Below are 14,114 nucleotides of genomic sequence, written 5' to 3'. Positions count from 1 at the left end.
AATTGCGAGTGGAATACTCGATCTGTCACGACAAGGGCACGTTTTGTTGTACAATATACGTCGTACCCAACAGGACGAGCAGATATTGCCAGTGACTCTTTACTCCATCGCTAAACGACACCGCGGATCCCATTGAATGATCGGAAGAGAAGAGCCCCACTCAAGCCGTTCCGAAAACCAACATTGTCAAATCATCAGTCATCCACGCCTGTTTTGCCCCGAGCCAGCCGTTTTTGACCCATCCCCCATCCCTCGTACGCCATTAGATAAATCAAGAGCTGTTGGCAAAGAACTTTGTGATCTTCTGTGTCCCGCCCTGTTTCGACTTCACAGGACTCTTACTCCCATTACTCGTTGGGTTGATCCTGCTCTGCCGTCCCTTCACAGGTGAAACCCTCGAAGTCTTCCTAGGCGGCTCCTCTTCTGCATCTTCACCAGCGTCAGGTGCCTCCCGCTTGACCCCCGCTTCCTGCTGGCTGCCCTCCTTATCAACCGCCTTGGCGATGACTTCCGGCACCGGCTGGCTCTGTCCAACTTGTGACTCCTTGGGCTCTTCTTTTGTCTCGATAGTAGGCTCGAGCTTCGTGGCCTCCTTGGGCTTTTGCTTGGCAGAAGCATTGGCGAAAAAGTTTGCAATGTTGTGTTTGTTCTCCTTACTCGCGACGGGGATGATGAATGAGGGTGAGTTGTTGCCGACCTTGCCGACCTCTTTGCTTACAGCGTAGCATTCGAGCTCGCCGTCGAATGGCTTCAAGAGGTCCTGCAGCTCTTTGGACCATTCGTGCCGCTTTGGGTCCAGCCACGTCTTGAGCTCTTTGGAGCCCGGGTCGAGGATGACTGGCATCCTGTCGTGGAGGAACTTGAGCTGCTTGTTGGAGTCTGTCGTGATGATGGTGTAGGTATATCGCTTCTCTTGGGCGTCTATCTCAAAGTTAGACCCGCTCGGAACGATTGAGGATTGGGGATGCTCACCTTCATACTGTGCACAATCCCACAGCCCAGCAAAACACATGAGCTGCCCGTCCTTCCTCTTGACAAAATGGGGCGTCTTCTCCTTTCCATTCTTCAACCACTCATAGAACCCCTGAGCGACGACGATACACCGTTTCCCCGCCTTCATGGTCGACCACATACCGCCAGGCGTGCTCAGAGAGTCGTCGCGGCAGTTGATCGTCTTGGAGAGCGTGGCGTAGCCGGGATCGCGCTTCGTCCAAAATGGAATCAAACCCCACTGCATCGACTGCAACTTGTACTTGACCGAGCTGTCGCTGCCATCGTTGCTTTGAGACTGGCTTGAGGCGGCACCATCCTGTTGGGTGTTCCCTTGATGACGGCCATGGCCCGCGCCACGGTCCGGGACATCGGCGCGATAGACGACGCCGTGGTAGCCTGGTGCGAAGTTGTATGTCTGGCGAGGAGACCCTTGACCCTCGTCTTCTGGCACGTCATCCACTGACATGTCATCGTCCTCCAGCATCCGTCGGATTTGCGACGGCCGCTGCGCAGGTGTTAGTATTGGGCTTGGAGCTTGGTCATGTCTCCGAGACTCACCAGAGCTAAAGCGTATCTTCCGCACATATTCCCCAATGACCCAATGACCCAGTGATCCACAATGAAACTTTGTCTTCTACGAAGACTTGCGCCGAGATGCGATGGATGGTTTAAGGGCCAAGAGCTCATATGCATTGATGACGTCGTCGAGACGCGGGACACTGCGGCAGACGTGACTAATCTACGCGCTAGATGCACGCCGGCACGTGACCCTCCTCCTCCATAAACCACTTTTCGAGATATCACGAGATACCTCATCTTGCTTCAGTCTTTCGAAGTTTGATTCTCTTACTCTGAGAGAAGAACATGATGCAATCGATGTACTCTCTACGCTCGCGGTCTTAACCCTCACCCATCAACACAACTCCAACTAGAAGCAGCATCAATATCCCCCTTGCCACCCCACGAAGCATACCCAGGGTAACTACAAATCGGCCTCTGCCTCAATACCCCCTTGTCAACAGTATCATTAGCAAACTTGGTCGCAATAATCTCCCTCACGCCCTCTCCGCCACCCTCGACCCACTCAACAAGCGCAAGCAACACATCGTGCCTCGCATCATCCACGCCAGGCACAGGGAACACATGCTGCCCGTTCCCCTCCAGCGCCGCAGCGTGCCCGCTGCCACCAAAGTACCACGGCGCATCGTACACCCCGCCCGAACAGTGCTGCATCCCAGGCACAAAGAACAGCCTCCAAAACTCGTCCAGGTCGACCCCCCGCGCCGCCATGGCCGCCCACGTCTCGTCGTATAACACGCGGCTCACGTCCGTCGGGATCAACCCGTCCGCGTAGCCGTGGTACTGCACCAGTTTCCCGCCTCTCTCATAGAACGCAGAGAGATCAAAATTGTCCGCGTTCACGTTGCCCGGGTTCAGCCGCGCGGCCTCGACGAAAGTAGAGTAGCCGAACTGCGTCGTCCAGTCCCACGACGGGTCTTCAAAGAGGTAATTCTTGGCGTACTCCGTCCCGTAGAGGCTGGGCTCGTTGTTCGATCCGAACGACGACGGCATCTGCTTCTCGGAGCCGAGGCCAAAGCTGGGGTAGACGTACGTCAAATTGTGAACGTCGGCGTCGAGCTGGATGAGCGGGCGGTACAGCTGCTTCAGTGTCGCGATCTGCGGCGCCGTCAGACACGTAGTGCTGCGGTTCGCGCTCGCGCCGGTCTTGCAGAGCATTTTCTCAGGCCGGAAGTTGCAGTGCGTAGGGTTCATCACCACGCCGTCGACGACACCGTCAGACCCGTCGCACTGCCGCAGAACCTCGTCGCTGATGGCGTCAAACACGGCGGGCGGGAGGTACCCGGGCCCGTCCTCGGGCAGATTCACAGCCCCGACTTTGAGCTGCCACAGCTGCTGGCTCGTAGACATCTACGCCGGCGCACCGGCAAGGATCCCGTCAAAGTCCTCGGGGTGGTCCTGCGCCGACTTCACGCCCTGCCGGCCACCTGTTGAGCAACCGGAATAATACGACCTGTTGGCCGCGGCGCCGTAGTATCCCTCAACAATCTGCTTCGCGACGACGGTCGAACCATGGAGACTGCGCCCTGCCCAGTCGGCTTTTGTCTCGGGGTTGTTGAGCGCCCAGCCCATGTCCTGGTTCGACGAGTTGTGGCCTGTGGAAGTCGACATTGTCGCGAAGCCGTATTTGACGCCGGTGCCCATGGCGTACCAGTTGATACCCCCCGAGAACCCCCCGTTACCGACCGCAAGGAACCTATTATTCCACTCATCTGGTAGGAATAGACCAAATGTGTAGGACGATGTCGGCGAGGACGTGACGTTGATAGAGACGACGCAGAGGGGCGGAAGGTGCGTCGCGTTTTGGGGGTAGGCGATGTTGCCCGCCTCTCCAAAGGTGCCATTGTCACCTAATTGTAAAGTCGTCAAGACCTCGGCTTGGTTTTCTGGTGTAAGGAGGGCGCTCACGCTCTCGAGTGAACACTGGCTTGGGGTCTTTTGCGCGGAGACTTGTGAGGCACAACCCGCCGCCCACAAAAGCAGGCTCAGCACACGCGGAGCAGACGGCATGGTGACGAATAAGAGGCCCAGAAAGATCATGCCAAGTTCAAAGTCGTCCCGACACTCTGGCACTGCGCACCTTCTTTCATGGCCGGCATATTTATACAGAGGCAATGGTCGAGAGTGCAATCTGAACCGTTGCATTCGTTCAGGATTCCACCCCGCCGGCTCCGCAATTCACCTCCATCATCCCCGCGTTGGTGGAGAGTCTGTCAATTGCACCCCGCAATCTCGTTGCGCTAATCTTATATCAGTCTCGTCAGATGAACATCTCAGAGGGGGGGAAACAAATGAAAACCAAGTCCGAGGCGGCGGAGGCGCAAGGTTTGGAGCCAAATGTGACGTTGCTGATGGCTCTGGGGATAAACAAAACTCCACGGCGTCCGGCATCGGCCCAGTGGTGTGGACTACATGGCGGCCTTTAACCGTCGTTATTATCCGCTTCATTCGGTGTTGTTGAATACCTAGATCTAGGAGGACCGATGAGAGCAGATTACTCTAACACATCTCTAGACAGCGTATTAGCGTCACTGCATAGGCCATACGCCTTGATCTTTCATGTCTTCGTTCCGTCTGATACTAGACTCTGTCTGAAGACAGCGAGTACTACTCTGTGAAACCGTATACAGAAATGTACAATCCCTGGTTGAATGAATGCCATGCCTCTCCACATGAATACTCTGAAAACTCCGTAATCCCCTTTTTTAAACAGTCCGCCTAGACTTGCGCTTGAGCGCCGTCTGCGCAGCCCATGCATCCTCGAAAATAGTCTTGCGCTGCCCAACATCTCCCCTCTCCATGGCGAGGCGGCGCACTACGTGGAACGCGCCGGTTCCTACACTCATGGTCTGGCCCATGATGATACACTCACTCACGCCCTCAATCTGATCCGTCTTCATACCGGCAGCCGCCTCGAACAAATGGTCTGGCGTCTTCTCGAACGAGGCCAGCTGGAGAACACTGTCTCTCATCTTGGACAGTCCGAATCGTGTGATACCGAGGACCTCGCCCTTGTAGGTCATGACATCAGCAAGCAGCTGCATGTGACGCGGATCGATACCCATGTCACCCATGACCTCGCCAATTTCAAAGGCAATTGTGCTTCTTGCGGCCTCGATACCCAAGACGTCTCTGCACTCCATAATGTTGTTGGACTTGACCTTTCGTCCCTCGACACCCTCTGTGTTCATGCAAGCGAGAAGCCCATAACCTTCGACCAGAACCGTGTGAGTTTCGTCCTCGGACGATTGGATGATGGCACGAGTGGCCTCGGGGTAACCAGAGATGGCCACGGTCGGGATCGTTCGGCGGAGGTAGTTGGCTCGCACCAAGAGATCGCCAAGCTCATCCACGGGCTTGGCCTTGACAGACCGCTTGGAAGCCGCCGACTCGTCGAGGCGAACGCGGATCTCGATTCTCCCGGCGCCAATGTGCATATCGGACCTCGACACCTTCATCTTCTTGTGCTTGCAAATAGCCTCGGCCACATCGCCCAGGGTAATGCCTAGTTGCATGTCGGACAAAGCATCCATGTCGACCTTGAGAACGACACTTCCCGACTCGGCGAACCATTCGTCCTCAATGTAGCTCAGGATGTCCTCAACATACGTCTTTTCGATACGCGCCTTGACAATCTTCGCGGCTGTCATCTCCCTGTTCTGCATCAACGGGCAGGTGATGACGGGGGTACTGATAGTCTTGGAGGCGTTGATAATTTCCTTGATACGGGGTACACCCTGGGTGATACTCATACCGGCGACACCAGCAAAATGGAAAGTCTTCAGGGTCATCTGCGTACCGGGCTCACCAATAGACTGCGCACCAACAGCTCCGACGGCATGTCCGGGCTCGACGTGCGCCTTTTTGTACTTTTCCAAACACAGTTTGATAAAGAGTCGCAATGTCGTCTCGGACATCTTGGCGACCTTGTCGGCAAAAGCCTTCTTGGCCTTGACCTCATCCTCATCAATGTCAACGTCCATGCTGTCAGCGTTGGCTGTCAGGCCGGTAAGCTCCATCACACGAGCAAGCTTGTTGGCACGTCCGGCAATGTAAGACTCTAGTGATCGCAAGAAGTCTCTGGCGCCTTCGTGCTCGTCTGTGTACTTTTCTTCCTCGTTGTCGTAATCAAGAGTCAGATCACCCAACAGCGACTTTCTGGGATAGCGCGCGCGTTCTCGAGCAAGCAAGTTGTCGCAGAGTTTAACCATCTCGTTGGGCAGCAAGGCAGCCTCGTCATTATCCCAAGTAAGGTTCTCAGCGTGAGAGAAGGTTCGGTCAAAGTTGACAGGCTTCGCAGTGGCCTCCATGTCGACGGGGTCCAGTTTGTCGGCACCGAACTGGAACTGAACGATACCGCCGCCAGATGTCCGCACAGTGTCGTCGTACTGCGTTGACAAATCTTCCAGAGACTTCATCAGTCTGCGTGACATGTAACCGGTCTCGGCCGTCTTGACAGCGGTATCGACCAGACCTTCACGACCAGACATGGCGTGGAAGATGAATTCGGTGGGCAGAAGCCCAGAGTAGAAACTGTTCTCGACGAATCCCTTGGACGGCGGCTGAGGCGCGTTCTTGTGGAAGTGAGGAAGCGTTCTGTCCTGGAAACCATCGGCAACACGCTTGCCGCCAATAATCTGCTGTCCGACTAGGGCAACCATCTGGGCCACGTTAATTTCTGAACCCTTGGATCCAGACTTGGCCATGACCAGCGGGGCGTTGTTCTTGCTGAGAGTCTCGATACAGTGAGAACCAGCCTGCGTTCTGACCTTACTGAGAAGACCCGAAATGGAGTTCTCTAGCGTCTCCTCCATGCTGCAACCCGTCGCCTTATCGAGCTTGTTCTTCTTGTACTTGTCAATGAGGACATCGACCTCTATGCTTGCACCCTTGACAAGCGTGCTCTTCCTCTCGAGCAGTTTCTCGGTGGGGAAGACATCACCAATACCGATGGAGAAGCCTCGATTTGTGAGATGTCTTGCGCACAACTTGGCAAGTCGGTTCATCGTAACCACGGCCGCATCAGGACCAAAATCTCTCAGGATAACATAAAACACTGAATCTTTCTTTCCTGATCCGACCGTCGACTTGTCCATGACACCGCACATGACTTCGGAGTTGCGAATCACCAACCATCCGTCATTGGGATCCATGTCAGGGCACTGTCCGGCTCTCGCCTTGTATTCTCTGCACTTGGCGTCAAGGTTAATCTTGACAGGACTGTCTTTGTTGGGTCGCATCATCATGCTGAAGACCTGCTTGCCGGTCCACAAAGCCTTGGGCTTTAGAATGGCAGGAGGGGGCAAGTCGAGGTGGACCTTGCCGTCCATCATGTGCATGCAGATGTACGTGAACGTCTTGCGGTCGAAGAAGTTGTCCTTGCTGCTCAGAAGATAAGCGGCGGTAATGAAATCTTGCGTAGCCGCAATGACGGGCTCTCCGTTCTTGGGCGTCGCCAGGTTGTGTTTCACACCCATGAGGTTGATGGCCTCGGCGCGAGCTTCCTCTGTCTGCGGTACGTGAAGATTCATCTCGTCACCATCAAAATCGGCGTTGTAGGGGCCGCATACACACTCGTTGAGGCGGAACGTCCTCCACGGTCGCACTTTCACCAAATGACTCATGATACTGAGCTTGTGCAGAGACGGTTGACGGTTAAAAAGAACAATGTCGTTGTCTTCCAGGTGGCGTTCGACGACATCGCCGATTTTGAGATCCTGGGCGACCTGGTTTCGGTTACCAAACTTCAAGGAGATTTTGTAGCCTCCCTCATCGTTCTTGATGACCTGCTGAGCGCCAGGCCAGATGCTGGGGCCGTTGCGAACGCACTCCTTCAACTTCTTAATGTTGTAGTCTGACACTCGCTCCGGGTAGGTCAAGTTCTTGGCGACGAGCTGGGGAACAGCAACCTGGTCGATGCCAAGGTTGGGATCGGGAGAAATGACGGTTCGTCCGGAGAAGTCGACACGCTTTCCGGACAAATTGCCACGGAATCGACCCTGCTTTCCCTTTAACCGCTGGCAGAAACCTCTCACGGCTTTGCCAAATCCCGGCTGTTGCAGACCTGGCACGTCACTGTTGACGTACATGGCAACCTGGAGCTGGAGATACTCCCACTGTTCCATAATGGTCTGAACTGGCGAGCCCTTTTGTAGTGCCGAGCGAATCATGCCACTAACCCAGACAATGTCTGCCAGCTTTGTTGTGATATCGTCCTCGTTACTCGCGTTGTCCTGGGCTACTGATGGTCGAATGCACACAGGAGGCGCAGGAAGGAACTGCCAGATAAACATTTCAGGACGGCCCTCGGCGGGGTCCAGGCCAAGAAGCTCGCAGTCGGTGGGGCTGATCATTTTGAAAAGGTTGAGAACCCTCAGAGGATTCATATCCTCCATGGCCTTGCGCAAGTGCTTGTCCAGCTCGCCATTGTTCTTTCTGGCCTCAACGAAGGACTCGTCGAACTTGATCTTGCTCTCGGGAGGGATCTTCTTGGCCGAAGTGGATTTGTTGTATGTGACGAACTTGTCGTGGGCGAGCTTGAGAACACCAACTTTCCTAATCTGGCCTTGGACGGAACCGCAGTACATGCAGTTCTTGACCTTTCTGCATTGCTCGTTGATTCGTTTGCAAATCTGCGTCCGTCGCAGATTGTCGAGCAAGGGTCGCCTCAACTCCTTGAGGAACGATCTCTTCTCGCTCTCTGTGAGTAGGACTTTGCCGCAGTCCTGGATACTGTCAGCGGCAGTCATTACGAGGGAAACTGGGAATGCTCACCTTGCAGATGTCCTGCAATATCATCATGACGAAGCGCAGGTAGCCAATGTGAAAGGCCGGTAGAGGAAGTCTGACATGACCGAAATGGCCTGTGCAGTTTTGCAGCGATTCCTCACATGTTGAACACTTGCCTGTCTTGCTTGAGGTACCCTGTCGGCCAACACATTAGATCGTCTCATGGATGAATCGTTGGGAGTCGCTTACAAGACGGGGGTCAAGAGGACCATGCTGATACGGGGCTCTGTTCTTTTCGATGTCGTACAGGAGGCGATCGGAAACTTCGAGGACGGCTTGGTTCGCGATATCTTGGTTGGACCTGGGAGCAAGCGGACAGAGTTAGCGCTTCGGTTTATGGCATGAGCTGGGTATGTGGGAGACTGACTGAATGCCAAACTTGATGCCTCTGAATCGCTTGGGCAGCTTATCGACAAGCTGCGACTTGACCGGAGTCACGGTGGTAGTGGTCGCCATTGCAATTGCTCGTGGAGCGCGCTCGTTTGGTTCGGTTGGGAGGAAGCGGCGGCGGCAGTGGCGGGTGAGTCAACCCGGAAGGGTGAGGTCGAAGTCTACGGGAGGAAATCGATGGTGGTGGATTTTCGCATTCGGCGCAAGGTCATGATCGAGATCCGAAGTCAGTAGTTTGGTAGATACGGACGACGGGAGGTTCGGTGCGACAAAATGCTACGGTGTGTTGCGCATTGGGGATCGGTACGAAGGCGTGGAATGGTTCAAGTCGTCGTCGGGATGGCTGAATTGGAGTCGGCCTCGCTGGAAATTTTGTGAAGATGGAGGCACGGCGGGACAACTGGATAAGGCGACGGCTTAGCGTGGGAATGAGGGACGGCATGTAGGTCGTACCCCACCATCGAAAAACACAGCTCGCCCCGCCCACTGCCATGCGCGACGACTCACGGGTACGTATCTGTTGCTCAGTGCCAGTTGATAGTGGAGATTCCCAAGTCTTCGTCCCTAGGTAGGTCGCGTAGGAAACTGCCTTAGCAAGCTTAGGTAAGGCAGACTTCCTATTGCATGCCCTGTGATTTACTTAGACGAGTCTGAGATTTATTTCCATGCCATAATTGACCAGCCTTTGAAATTGCCAAACCATTATTACCTGTTCCGAAATGTGATGGGACTGGAGCATCATGACCATGAGCAGAAATTCAAGTACCTGGAGGCATCGCAGCTGTCGGTGTGAGTCTTTCGGTGCAAGTACAAGTACCTAGGCACCTAGGTATGAGGTATACTTTATGTAGGTACGGATAAGCGGCGCAGTGGTTGGTGAGTCTTCAAGTCTGCAATGAGTGAGGTGCAGCTGGCTCGCTTCTGACGGGAGATGAGGTAAGCATCAAGAGCACCTCCAGACCTCTGTACCCGACCGTTAGTGTAGTGTCACTGTAAGGTACTTCGGAAGGCGGCCCTTCGGCTTGCATTCCACCGTTGTTCCATTTACACGGGACTGCAAACTGCGTCATGGGGTCCCTGAAAGCTGGAGCTCCCCATGTCCAAGTGCAGCTGACTGGGGCCGTCTGCGCCCTTCATTCATCCACCTCCATCATAGCCCATACGGAGTACGGATACAAAGATACGAATACTCTGTTCACTACGGATCCTGTGCCTGGGGAAGCACCTGCAGATGGGTAGGCGGCCTCGTGTTCCTTTACCGCGTATTTCCCTTTGATCCAGAACTGTCCACTCTCATGTAAGCCTCCATTACCGACTGGACACCTTACCTCACAAATACCTACCTGCCTCAGAAAAGGTACTTACCGTAAGAGCAAATACCCCCAAAAGTGCAAGTACACGTTGTCCCCTTTGATAGTAGTGCCAAGCAGCCAAAGCCCCGCGACTTGTTGGAAACTCATTCTTCCTGAGCTCTTCCATCTTCCTCCTTCGCCCAGCTTTACCTAAATACATACAAGATTCCGTCAACCCCCCAACCTTGCTCTCTCTCTTGACTTTCGTTCGATCTCTCTCACCTTACTGTCGCCGCCTTAACCCTGCACCACTGCTCCAGTCTGAAACCAGCATTCCTGGTTCCCGCCCAACCAGCTCCAAGCTCCCCCCGAAACTGCCCTCCAAACCGGTCACTGCTCTCCCCGACAGTCGGTCACGTCCTCCCCCCCAAGAGGACTCCGGTGACGCACTCGCACTGATAAGTGCCCGTCTGCTGCTGCCTCTGTCACGTTGGCGCCCGCGATTCTTCGCTCCAGACAGGCTTGGGGACGACACTGCAGACCGCCGAACCTCTCCGGCACATATATAAACAGCTACATCACCGCAACCTCTCGCCGCTCCTGGGCATCTCGTCACACCTCCGCCGAATGGCACTCGGCCCACTCGCAGATCATGGCTCCCGGCGGTGCTGACCGCAAACCAGAAAAGTCCTACCTCTCGTCCGCTGTCGACTCCATCAACCCTTGGGCCGGCAGCCGGAGTTCAACACCGACGCCCAAGGATCCTCCTCCACAGCCCGTGCCCGTCCCGACATCCCGTCCTGGCGATCACAGCATCACCCACTTATACGGCCAGAGCATCAAGACCTACCCCTCCGACTGCCCTCCACTGAACGTCCTTTGGTACCACGCAACTGATGTGAGACTCCCCATCGTCAGCACAAAATTTGCCCACTTTCAGACTAACTCGATGCTGCCCAGGTTCCCAAGCGCAAACCACAATTCCTCCGAGACAAAGCGAAGCCTGCCGAAGATGCCAAGCCCCCGATCCAGCCAAAGAAATTTTTGCCATTTTCCAAGCTAGATTCTCGTGCAATCGAGACGGCGTACCAGCGTTTGTTGGAGGATTCAGAGAAGCGAAGAGGAGAACGATCGTTGCGCAACGTTTCGTCCGGCTCCAAACGTGGTCGCCAGAATACCGACGATGAGGGCGCGCACAGCAGCGTAGAGACCAGCCCGGAGGGTACCCAGACCCCCAAAACGCGCGTTCCCGTGAACGAGGACTACCTCTTTGATGTCGATATCGAAAACCGGGAGCTGGGCCCGGTCTACTGGCTGGGCCCTGTGTACGAAGTGCGTCGCGGCACCTGGTTCTACGACGAGGGTTCGTCTTTGCGGCCATGCGAGGAGAACCTAGCTTCTCAGCTGGAGGAGGGGTATCTCAAGGTCAAGCCATGGACATATCCCAAGCCGCGAGTTCGCAACGACCCGAAGAACAAGGACCCCAAAGCCAAGGATGTGACGCCCAAAGCGTCCGTCGAGAATCTCAAGGCCGCAGCAGCTACAACTCCTACGACCGACGGGAGCCTAAAGTCGCCGGGGCCGCAGAACCAACACCAGCCCTCTTCGCATCGCTTGTTTGGCGCCTGGATGAATAACATCGCGACATATCAAGATGCAGGCACCGCGTGGCTCACCTCAGACAGCATGCTCTCATGGGTGACGTCAACCATGTATGAGAGATTCTCGGGCGGTGGTTACATGAGCGGTGTCAAGCTGGTCAGGGGCTACTCTGACGTGGCAAAGAACAAAAAACAACAGAAACAGCCGGCGACGCCAACCGACCCTACCGCAACCCCGCAGCTGGATGAGAAGCAGCAGAAACTGCTCAAGAGGAGGTCTGCGCCACCATCTTCCAGGCCGTCGCAGTCAACCGACGAGATATCTCTGCTGGAGGAGGAAGATGGCAGGGAAAATTCCCTCCAACGGCAGATCTCCTCGCTGATGGAAGGGGCTGAGCGTAACCAGGAGGAACAAGAAGAGGAGATTCGGAAAAGAGAGGAAAAGGAAATCGAAAACGACTACAACGGTCAGCTTGGCGAAACCCAAGGGCGAGAAATTGAACATTTGGTACTAGTCACTCACGGTATCGGTCAGCTCCTCGGCATACGGTAAGTCTAAAGATTTGGCAAATTGTCTACTTGAAAGACTAACTTTCACAGCATGGAGAGCGTGAACTTCGTCCACGATGTCAACATTTTGCGCAAGAACATCAAATCGGTCTATTCCAGCTCTGCTGACTTGAGGGCACTCTACTCGGAGCTGGAAGACGGCCCTCGAAACTGCCGTGTGCAGGTTTTGCCAGTGTGCTGGAGACACCTGCTCGATTTCCCCAAGAGACGGGAAAAGAAAAAGGAACAAGATATTGGTGACGGTGCCCAAGACGAGGACGAATGTAAGTGACTGGCCTGAAGTTTGGGGGACACGACTAATCATTCAGAAGACCCCTCCTTAGAGGACATCACCATCGAAGGCGTGGCGTTTGCCAGGTCTTTGATATCCGACCTTGCGCTAGATGTTCTCCTGTATCAGAGTGCATACCGAGAACAGATCTCAGAGATTGTGCTGAAGGAGTCGAACCGTATCTTCAAGTTGTTCATGGAACGGAACCCAGAGTTCAAGGGCAAGGTCCATGTTGTTGGCCATTCCCTCGGCTCGGCCATCATGTTTGATATCTTGTGCCGGCAAAAGGAGAAGCAAAAGACGTTGGAAACCCCTCGGAATCCCCTCCGATTCTGGCCGGCACAAGAAAAGATGGAGGCCCATCGGGATCGAGAAGCCAATGAGCTGCGATTTGAGTTCGACGTGGAAGATTTCTATTGCCTTGGGTCTCCGGTGGGGTTGTTCCAGATGCTCAAGGGACGGTACGTTGCTGCATTTTCCTTGTTGAGCCTGAGTTGACTAACAAATCTAGGACAATCGCGGCTCGCCACTTGCCCAACTCCCGGCCATCAGAAAGCCCCCTGAACCCGGATTTGATGGACGACCCATTCCTCGCCGCGAATCCAGCTTCTCCTACGCATCGTGTTTCCGCAATCACCGGCCTCCCCTATTCTGTCTCGTCTCCAAAGGTTTCGCAGCTGTTCAACGTCTTTCATCCGTCAGATCCAATCAGCTACCGTCTCGAGCCCCTGATTTCGCCTGCAATGTCCTCCCTGAAGCCACAAGTTTTGCCGTACACCAAGAAGGGCATCTTTGGCAACGTGGCGCAACAAGGCCTCTCGGGCATCGGTATGAAAGTTGGTCAGAGTGTCAGTGGGCTATGGTCTAGCTTGAGTGCAGGCATAGCAAGCAACATTCTGAATCGCAGCCTCGGTCTCACCAACGAGGACGTAGCCAAGATGAACTCGGCCAACTCGCCACAGCAGGTGTCAGGAGCAGGCACGAACATTGCAGACAGCGGCGTAATTTCGGATGTGTCGAAGCTTGGGGAAAAGACGAATGAACGAAAGAAGCAGCTGGCGGACTCCAAGTCGATGATTGGCCGTACCAGCATCAGCGGGAATGAGATGACGCTGATTGACGACGAGCTCGAGACGTTGTATTCCAAGTTCCAGGAGAAGCGGGTGGCACTGGCCAAGACGGACGACGACGGCGGCGCCGCGGACTGGCTCGAGGCAGAGCGTAAGGCGCAGAAGCTGCGGCGGGAGGAGATGAAAGTCCGGGCCCTGAATCGCAACGGGCGCGTCGATTACAGCATTCAAGAGTGAGTAACTGATTTGTGTCTTACTTGAGTCTATATACTAACATGCAGTAGGAGCGTCCTCGACTTCAACCCCATGAACACGATTGCGTCGCACATGAGTTACTGGTCTGACGAGGATGTCAGCCACTTTATCCTTTCCCAACTTCTCTCTAATAGAAGCCGAGCAGACCGAAAGTAGACGTGCCATAACTTAGACTAGACGTTTGGGATGGGCGACCTGATCAATACAATGGTATTTCACGTTAAAAAGTAAGATGTCTCGTCACGTATGAGTGTCTCGTTGCATTGTACAATTCTTCCACAATAGGCTGGGTATCTTTTTTGAC

At 54.6% G+C, this 14,114-nt stretch overlaps 2 protein-coding genes across 2 annotated transcripts; one reads left to right on the top strand and one right to left on the bottom strand.

Annotated features, from left to right (window-relative positions):
* Positions 1-271: 271 nt before the first annotated feature.
* On the bottom strand, positions 272-8,817 carry CLUP02_17288 (RNA polymerase Rpb1; the record flags this gene model as incomplete). The annotated part of the gene is made up of 11 exons (XM_049296201.1): positions 272-1,498; positions 1,552-1,813; positions 1,904-2,888; positions 2,937-3,644; positions 3,710-3,782; positions 3,872-3,980; positions 4,105-4,163; positions 4,284-8,297; positions 8,347-8,496; positions 8,551-8,662; positions 8,729-8,817. 11 exons carry the CDS (start codon positions 8,815-8,817, stop codon positions 272-274), a joined length of 7,788 nt encoding a protein of 2,595 aa, XP_049137425.1.
* A 1,878-nt stretch (positions 8,818-10,695) lies between these two features.
* On the top strand, positions 10,696-13,966 carry CLUP02_17287 (DDHD domain-containing protein; the record flags this gene model as incomplete). Its single annotated transcript, XM_049296200.1, has 6 exons — positions 10,696-10,941; positions 11,004-12,193; positions 12,245-12,477; positions 12,526-12,946; positions 12,997-13,788; positions 13,840-13,966. 6 exons carry the CDS (start codon positions 10,696-10,698, stop codon positions 13,964-13,966), a joined length of 3,009 nt encoding a protein of 1,002 aa, XP_049137424.1.
* Between the last annotated feature and the right edge of the window lie 148 nt (positions 13,967-14,114).

The sequence above is a fragment of the Colletotrichum lupini genome, chromosome 10, assembly GCF_023278565.1.
Source record: "Colletotrichum lupini chromosome 10, complete sequence".
NCBI classification, from domain to species: domain Eukaryota; kingdom Fungi; phylum Ascomycota; class Sordariomycetes; order Glomerellales; family Glomerellaceae; genus Colletotrichum; species Colletotrichum lupini.
This window is presented reverse-complemented; position numbering and strand designations above follow the sequence as displayed.